Genomic DNA, 9,970 nt, shown 5'->3' on the forward strand with positions numbered 1-9,970 from the left:
TTACCAAATACTTATATTTGTCAGAATAAAATTTGCATTCTGCATTTCTTCTTTTTGATGAAAAATCAATTATACCCTCTAATTATACTTGAAACTCTTTTTATAAATGCTATTTATCCTTATACTCATATTGATGCAAAAGAATTTACTGCTACTTAGAAGAATAAAGAGATATCCTATTCTTTCGTTACAGATCCCGTAACTAGAGATATTAACACTTTAATTGAAATGAAACAAAAGCATGCTGATTCTTTATAACTTGCATTACTTAGCATGAATATTTGTGATACTATGAAGTTTGATAAGGTACAGGAAAAAATTAAATTAATTTTCGAACAAATGATTGTTGATGTTTGTGCCGATCATCCCAGTGCCTTTTGGAATCAGAAAAAGCACATTGTCACTCTTTCATATGAGGATAATTTTCCTGAGAATAATATCCCAACCAAATTTCGACCGTGCCAAATAATTGCTGAATTAGTCGAATTCTGTAAAAAAGAAATTGATAATTTGTTACAAAAAGGTTTGTTAAAGCCTTCAAAACCCCCCTGGTCTTGTACTGCATTTTATGTTAATAATGCTCAGAAAAGAAACCTGGTGTTCCCAGGTTAGTTATAAACTATAAACCGCTGAATAAACATTTGAAATGGATTCGGTATCCCATTTCGAATAAAAAAGATTTTCTATCAAGGTTATAAGATGCCAATATATTTTCAAAATTTAATTTAAAATTAGGATATTGGAAAATTTAAATATTTAAAGAGAATACTTATAAAACTGCTTTTAATGTCCCCTTTAGACAATATGAATGAAATGTTATGCCATTTGGCCTAAAAATGCCCCTTCTAAATTCCAGAAGATCATGAATGATATTTTAATCCTTATATGAATTTCATCATTATTTATATTGATGACATATTAGTTTTTTCTAAGACATTCGAGTTGTATATCAAGCATCTTGATATCTTTAAGAAAATTAATCTACAAAATGATTTGGTGATATCTAAACCAAAAATGAGTTTGTTTCAAACTGATGTTTGATTTTTAGGACACAATATCTGTCAAAGAACGATTACTTCCATCCAAAGATCAATTGATTTTGCATCAAAATCCCCTGATGTTATTACTAAAAGAACTTAATTGCAGAGATTCTTAGGAATTTTGAATTATATATCCCCCTTCTATAAAAATTTATCTCGTGATTTAGCCCCATTATATGATAGGCTAAAAAAGGATTATAAAGGTCCCTACACAGATAGTCACACGAATCTTGTTATACAGATTAAACAGAGTGTTAAGTCTTTACCCTATTTGGCTTTGTCTAATCCAGCATGGCAAAAAATTATTGAGATAGATACGTCTAATATAGGTTATGGTGGAATACTGACACAAGTTAATCCCCATGAAAAATTTGAATATTTGAGAAGATTTTATTCAGGAAAATGGACTGAATCCCAGAAAAAATATGCTATTGTGGCTCATGAAATGCTTAATATCATGAAGTGCGTTTTAAAGTTTCAAGATGATTTATGTAATCAAAAGTTTTTGATAAAAACTTGAAAAAGATGATGAAGCAGGTTCTAGCTAATCAAACACCTCTGGCGGCAGATGTAAAAAATCAACAAGCGACATAGAGAAGCTTAGAGTTTCAGTTGGGGCAGTTACAATAGGCGCTGAATACCAGGCATTAAGGTGGGTTGTCGGGAGATACAGAAAATCTAAAACAAGTCATGACAATCACTTTGAGGAGTGGTAGAGAGCTTCAATAAGAACCTCTTAAGGAAACAAAGAAGGTAGATGCAGATTTGACTACCCTACAAGTAAATGACAAAGTTGCTGAAAAGGCGAGGATGTTTGAGTACTCGAAAGAAAAAACGGCCGAAGAAGTGAAGAAGATACCACCACTTTCTTTCCCTCAGAGGCAAATAAAATTGAAGGAGGATGGCATAAGAAGTTCTTTGACACGTTCATAGAGCTTTACATTAACTTACCTTTGTTAGATGTTTTGCAGGGTATGCCCAAGTATGCTAAGTAGTTGAGGGATGTGGTTGCGAATAAGGTAAAATTGCAGGATGTGGACACGGTAGCACTCACTGAAGAGTGTAGCACTACAATGACACAAAAAATGCTAAAAAAGCTTAAGGACCCTGGAAAGTTTACTCTCCCCATCCAGATTGGCAACAGTGAGGTAGTTTAGGTACTTAGTGATTTAGGGACAAGTATCAACTTGATGCCCCTATCTCTATTCAAAACATTAGGTTTGGGTGAGCTCAGATCATGCACTATACGTCTACAGCTGGCAGACAGATCCATTTCCTATCTGAAAAAATCATTGAGGATGTCCTCATAAAGGTTGGTAAATTTGTTATTCTTGTTGACTTTACTATTCTAGAATTTTAGGAAGATGAATAGACACCAATCATCTTGAGGCATCCATCTTGCTACTAGCTAGGCCTAGAGGCCCTAGGGAGTATTTCTAACTCTGACTTTAAAGTTCACTTTGGAAAAAAAGTAGATTTTTAAGTGTGGGGTGGGAAAATTTCTAATTTTTAGCTTAATTTTAATTTTTTGTGTGTAAGATATTCTTGTTGGTGCTATTTTTGATTACATGGGGCAAGTGTTTTAGTTGTATAAACAGGTTGAATTGTACGAATTGCTACTTTTGAGACTCCTAGGCACATTTTTGTGACTCTAGTACTTTGGCTTAAATTCGAATTCATGCTTTTGTTTGGTTGAGAGCCTATGATGATCCTATTGAGTTGAGCATGTGTCATGTGTGATGTAAGGTTTTTGTGTATTTCTCTTTGCATATGATGTCTAGAACTTGTCTGGTGTGTGTGCAAAATGAAATAAAGAGTGTGGATTTAGGAGATGATATAGACATTTTTATGATAGCCTTATTTTATACCCTTCTTTTCTGACCTTATTTTATACCCTTCTTTTTTGACCAACCCTTGAGCATAATACTATTAAGCCTCGTTGAGCCTTTAGATTTTTCTTTGGCAGCCACATATGTAGCCTAATCCCTTATTTGATAGACCATAATTTGATCCAAAGCTCTTATGCGCTTTAATGAAAAATCAATTGAGTTAGGGGTAAGAAATTGAAGAAGAAAAAGTTGACATTGAAGCCCCAAAAGAGATAGTTATTGATGTTAAAAAAGAATTGTAATGTATTATGGTGGGGGAGTTAAGTAATGAAAAGAATAAAAATTTGTTTAAATTAAATGAGTTGTGCATAAAATACTCCCACCATAGTGTATGTGAATGAGCTTAATAAGATGGGGTGAAAAATAAAAGAATAGGGTAAACAAAAATGGTGTAATTTGGTTGTTGGAGAATGGTTTTAATTGTAAAAAGGGATGTACTAAATCGCTTAGGGAAGATAGTCATAACTATTCCAAAATAGTTCCTACCCATTCTTTAGCCTACATTATAATTCAAAAAAGACCTAATTGATTCTAAGTTCATTATTCTGATATTAGCGGAGCACTACACTAAAGACAAGCCTATGGGTCATTGTGTGTTACTTGTGAATTCTTTGTGAGAGTGAGCATAATTTGATTCTTGTACCCATCATGTTATATATTACTTAATTGTGAGTGATTATGGATAACTCTCTTGTTATGAGGGAACATGTTTGATGAATGTGGGTGATTTGTATGATGTACTTGATTGAATGATAAACATGAGTTTTCCAACTAGTTGAGTGAAGTCTTGAGGCTAGGATGTTTTGGAGTAGTATTCATGAGCTTTCAATTGTGTTTGTAACATGCTTAGTGAAGAAAATTGCATTCCGTATAGTCATTGTAGTAATAGCTTGAGTGTCTTGCATTTAGTAGAAGTATAGAGTCTCCTCAACTTATGATGCATAGAGTTAAGAGTTGTTCGAGGACGAATAAGGCTTTAAGTGTGGGGTGGTGATGTTAGGTGTATTTATGCACTCTAGTGTTACTATTCTAGATTATTTAGCCTTGTTTTGAGAATAATTCGTGTTCTTTGTGTGTTAATATGATATAAACAAACATATGAGGGTCTTAGTACGTGATTACAGTGGCTCAAAGTGTTTCCAAACAAGTTTGTACTTAATTGACTCATTTAGAGTTCCATCGAGAAAATTAGTTTTACTAGCTTGAGCTAGGTGTGTGTCTAGTTGGTTTCATTGGATTCTAATGTATTTAGTTTGTTCCAAATGATTTAAATGTGTAATTATGAATGGAATAACTTGTTTGTGATAAGTTTAATTTGATTAAGTCTAGAGTCGGAACAATAAGTGAAGATTATTGCCAATTAGCCTTATTTTATCTCTTATTTTGATTCATCGTTAAGGATATTGTGTTGTTATGATCTCTAATATGTGATTTTTGATTATGTTGGAAGCTTTGTGAGTTGAATATAGTGATAAATTGATGATAAAAAAGCTGAAAATTCATTAAAAATATACTATAAAAGGCATGGGTAAAGGATAAGATGTTCAACACTTAGAATAAATTTTGGACGCAACTTCCAGTGAGTCGACACAATCTCAACGCATTGCGTCGCTACTCCCAGTGCATCCACCAATGCGTCGCTTTGCTCTTGTCAACGATATCATTGACGCATCGCGTTTCTCATTTTATACGAGGCAAAATATTGCAGGCACATACTAATCCTACGTTAGGTATTAAATATATTACCTTGTCCTACATGGATTAGGTATTATCCCACTACATATATAGTACATTTCACACATTTTAAGGAGCTGGTGGGAATATCTTAGAAACCGTGTAACAAATTTTGTTATCCTACTAGGATTAGGATTATAGTATTATATATACACGCGTTATTAAGATCAATTTTGGACAATTCGGGAGACAACTTTGGACGTCGTAGAATATTTGTGGAGGCTGTTTCATGTTTTAGGTTTTATTTTTTACTATTTAATTAGATTGTTAACAATTCATAACATGAATTCCATTACTTGGATCATAATTATGAATATTATCGGCTAAACACCCTCTTTTGGGGTTAAAGCCAAGAACATGAGTATTATTGTTTTAGATTAAATTTGTTTAATTTGCTTATCATTACTGACTATTTGTTTATTCTTGATTTAATTATTTGATGGATTGATCACCAGAAAAATACATCTATTGTCACCCTTGTGATTTCGGGAGAGGGAATAGGGAGATAGAACATGGGAATAAACAAAGTATGGTTTGTAATTTTTATAAAATAAGGAATTCAAATTAGTGTCTAGGACAGGGATATACTTAGATGCTTTACTTGATTCAAACGTAGGATGATAGTTTAAAGAACTTAATTGGACTATTACATCCCCGGTCAATGATGTAGTTGTAAGGTTCAAATTAGGTAAACGGCTAGAAGTCAGGAGACCCTTATCATGCAATTAACCCTACGAATAACAACTAAGATAAGCAAGTTAACAATGAAGTTCAACAACATAGTATGATTGTTCAAAGTGATTTAACCCTGGGCTTTACTCCATTGATTGTCTCATGTACTTTATTTATGCATTGTTTACTTTATTTACAATTTATAATATTCAAACTTTATTTTGGTTACTCTTGCATCAATTGAATCTAAATTGTGAACTAGGATCGAATAGTTGTTAGATCAAGTCCCTGTAGGATCAATACTTGGCTTCTTAAAGGACACTTTACTACTTGATAGACTACGTACACTTTCATGTGCGCGTGGGCACTGATAGCAATAGGGGTAGAACTAGGTTTCCTGATGACGATTCAAGCCACGACTCGTACCCAGACCTTATGAGTTGTGGTCAAACTCATCGGGACGGTTTGCAGACGTTTTCCAGAAGTTCCTAAGGTTGTTTTTGGTCTTTTCCCACTCTTTCAACCTTAAAACTACGTCGTTTTACCTCCAAACACCCAATACACGAGTTAAAACCTAAATAAGGGCATTATTTGCCCCATTCCTCTTCAGTTATCTAACGTAAAACCCATCACCTTTCCCTAGAACGTAAAATCAAGCCTTCTCTCAAGAATTCAAACATTCAAGGTCCAAATTACAAGATTTTTATTCAAGGATTCGAACAATTTAGGTATGTGGGGTATTCATCAATGGGTTCCTTCCACCCATTGAGCCCAAAAATCTCCTTTTTTGTTTCAACTATGAATTTCTCCTCTTTTGATGAAAATATACATGTTCAAGATAAATCAATCCATGCTTTTCTTTGTAAATCTAAATTCAAGCCATGTCAATGTGTGTTCCATGTAAATTAGGTTATTTTATACTTTGAATTTCAAGTACTCATGTAATATTCAATGAAATTATGAAATTATACATGTCCCCTCATTAATTTACATCCAAGCCATGCTAATAGTTCTAACCCATGTGATTCATGCTCCTATATACTTGAAGTTTCAAATCCCTATGAAGCGTTTAGTCAATATCATGTTAAATTCTTAAATTTATGTATTAAACCATATGAACATGTTATCCTCCCAAGTTCAATTCATCCCTATGTTCAAATTCATGTACCTCATTCGTTCATTAAAATGTATTATATTTTGGGACTCGAAAATTATGACTTTCTACCAATGTTTTAAGTGATATTATCTTATTTTTGTATCATTCAATGCTGGTGGGTTATGAACACCCGATACCTATGTGTTTACTCTTGTTTTAGAGTTTCAAGTAACAAGTCAGTCAGAATTATGATTTTATCACCATATTCAGATCATTATTTTTATAATGAACTTACCAGTATTATTTCATGTTAAATACATCAGTTTACATGTTCATGGTTACTTTAAATTATATATGCACTATATTTTTCAGAAAACCTTATATGAGCAGATCAGTTATTAGTGCATGTATTAGTTATGTTTTGTGTCAGTTCAGTTGGGCATAGAATTTAGCACCGAGTGAACCCAGGGATGGGGGATCACCTGCTAGTAGATGGTGTGACCTTTAGTAGTAGTCCTTGAGTTTCAGAACTACGTAGCCAGCATAGATTTTGAGAGGTCATCCTGCCAATAGAGGGTTGACATTATCTTAAGGGCGCCTGCCAGTAGAGGGTGACATCCTAGTCCCTCCGGACACCATATTAGTGGATTCACATAGCCATGTGTCAGTATCCGTGGCATGGTATTGATACCCTTCCAACTGGGGTTACATGTTGGACCCCAATTAGATCAAATTGGGGCATGTCGGTTACATGATAGCTCCCACAATATAAGTTAATACTCAGTTTATATCAGTTCAGATTTGCTTGACCAAGTAATCAGATAACCAGTTATTCAGTCAGACAGTTTTACAAATTATTTAGTATTCAAATTATGTCAGTGCATACTTTGCTTGGTCTTGCATTTATTTTACATGCTCAGTATTCATACATGATACTCAATACAACTTTACAATATGTCTAGCTTTACATGAGATTTACATACAACATTCATGTTTCTACCACTTCCCAACTTACAGAATTGTCTTCACTCATGATTTATAAACTTCACTATGACTTACAGTTTTCACGTATAGCCATGTTTTAAATGTATGTTTTAACAAATAACTTATATCCTCAGTTTTAAAGCACGTTTTAAATATTTTCATGATTTAGTGCATGCCCCTACATGCTCAGTACATTTCAAAGTATTGGCCATATATATGCATTGTGGCTACATTCCTTCATGATGGCACCCTGTAGTTCACACACCAGAGTCAGACAGTTCTCAACTTTCAGCCAGCAGGTGATGAGTTCTCTTGTTTCAAGGATTCTAGTCAGTTGTAGTTCATGTACTGTATTGTTATTATTCTTATGTATTGATTTCTAGTAGTTGGAGGCCTATCCTAGCCACCTACAGTTAGTATAGTAGAGGCTTCATAGATAGTCAGTCAGAGTCATGATATGTAATTTAAGCTCTTTCTTTAGATTTATCAGGTAGTAAACTTTATCAATATTACATTCATTCAGATTATCTCATGAATATGATTTTACTCAGCAAATTTATCTATTATATACTTTTTAAATCAGTTGCTTAAGTATCATGTCAGTACATGAGTTGTCTTGAGATCACTTGTGGTTCGAAGCACCATGTTCCAACTACGGGTAGTCTCGAGTCATGATAGAGATAGATCGAAACTTACCATGTGACAAGAGTGAAATAGATAGACTGAGCAAAATATCAGAAAACATAAAGGGAGCAAGGTGGAAGACAATCCAAAGGAGCACATTGACTCTGGAGTTTTACCGACAACAATCCGACAACATGCTTGAAATACGACGAGTCTTGAGGAAGTATAAGAAGGAAACTTTGAAGAAGGGTAGCTACACTTTTATAGTAGGTTCTCGGACTTGGGTCATTTGTTGGGCTCGGGTCCTTTTTCATTTTTAAAGAGTGTTGTAATTTTGGATTTGGATTTTGCTTTGCAATAAACTGATCCCCAAACCTAAAATTTAATTACAGAAAAAATTATTATATGATTTGGCCAATTGACCTACATATGAAAAACTAATAAAAATATCTTAAAACTACGAGAGAAAAATCTCTCCATAAACAAGACTCTTTAAAGACTAATTGTGCATGCTATTGTGTTATGGTATGAGAAGAAGAATCTTCAATTTATAGAGGAACAAAACTTTTCCTTAGAAAAGAGGTTAGTCAAATATGAAAGAGTTTTATAGTTTTCTTTTAGAAAAAGTAAAAACAATTATTGTAAGACTTTTATTTTCTTTCAATAGAAAATAAATACTTAAATGTGGTAAAAAATAAGGACCAAAATCCTAATAACAACAACATGAAACACAAAATTATTCGTGTTGAACTTGTTTTTTCGTTTTGCCCTGACCAACGGCCTGGATTCAATAATGTTGATGCTTTGTTTGGTGAGAAGATTAAAAATTTATTCTTTACAAAGGAGAATTCTATTTTAGTTTTGTAGAAGTGAATATGATTGAAGATAATGAATTTATTTTTTTATAAAAATATTTTTTTACATGTCAAATGTGTGAGTTTCATTGATCAATGTGAATGTGATTATGGTTTTTTAAGAATATAATAATTTCAGTTTGAAATAATTCAGGAAGGTGATAGGACCTCCATAAAATTCAAATATGTAGTTGAGATTGCGGATAAAGGTTGTGGATTTTTAACGCCGTTTTCTCTAGATTCGATAATGCTAAAACTCGTAAAAGTAGATTGTATTTTGTGCGGCCATATCACTTTAAACATTGCAGCAGTAATGAAATTCATCTAGACTTCTAGAAAGTTAAATAGTAAAGTTATGAATAAAGTAAACAAAAAGGAACATTTTCACATGATTAAAGTAAGAAATAGTTCGATAAGATAAGAAAGGAAATCTTAGCACGTGCATTGGCAAAATCTTATATTTAAATCATACATGATTAGCATGAAATTTAAATCTTCTCTCTAATATATGAAGATAAAAACAAAACATATTGCTTAAATTATCGCATGGACATACTAAATTTTTTTATATTCATTCGATAATGTTTTAACTAATCAAGATTATATATTCTAAAACCACGGTTGTCGAACATACAAAATATTGATAATTAATAAGTTAAAACATATTTAAAAAAAAAATAGGGGAGGGAATATCTGTGGAAATCAAACACTCCAATAAAATAAAAATTTATGTAGCAATCATCTGAGCTACAAAAATTCTCTTAATAGATTAAAAAAATTACTTGTCTTATCAAAGAGAATTTTACCTAGTATAACATAAAAATAAAGTCATAAAATTATTTTTTATCATATTAAAATAATTAACTAAATCATGTGTGACTTGTTCATAAAATAAAATGATTGAAGGATTAAATTTCCTTGATGAAGAACCGAAGATTTATGCATGGCATGTTGATGATGCTCTTTAAATAATCCAATCTTAATTTGTTCGTGCAATTAGGAAATCAGAATAAAATACCCCGACAGATAACTAATAAACCAACTATAGGTATATTATCTATTTGAAATGTAAACGTA

General features: G+C 32.6%; 1 protein-coding gene across 1 annotated transcript in view; it reads left to right on the forward strand.

Annotated features, from left to right (window-relative positions):
• The first annotated feature begins 339 nt into the window (after window positions 1–339).
• The window catches only part of LOC124889672 (adrenodoxin-like protein 2, mitochondrial), a 34,620-nt gene continuing 24,989 nt past the window's right edge, over window positions 340–9,970 (forward strand). The window contains exons 1-2 of the mRNA XM_047401652.1: window positions 340–523; window positions 586–607. Of these exons, the coding sequence (XP_047257608.1) occupies window positions 340–523; window positions 586–607 (206 nt within the window). The remainder of the gene's footprint in view (window positions 524–585; window positions 608–9,970) is intronic.

This window comes from Capsicum annuum, chromosome 12 (assembly GCF_002878395.1).
Source record: "Capsicum annuum cultivar UCD-10X-F1 chromosome 12, UCD10Xv1.1, whole genome shotgun sequence".
In the NCBI taxonomy this organism is placed as follows: Eukaryota; Viridiplantae; Streptophyta; class Magnoliopsida; order Solanales; family Solanaceae; genus Capsicum; species Capsicum annuum.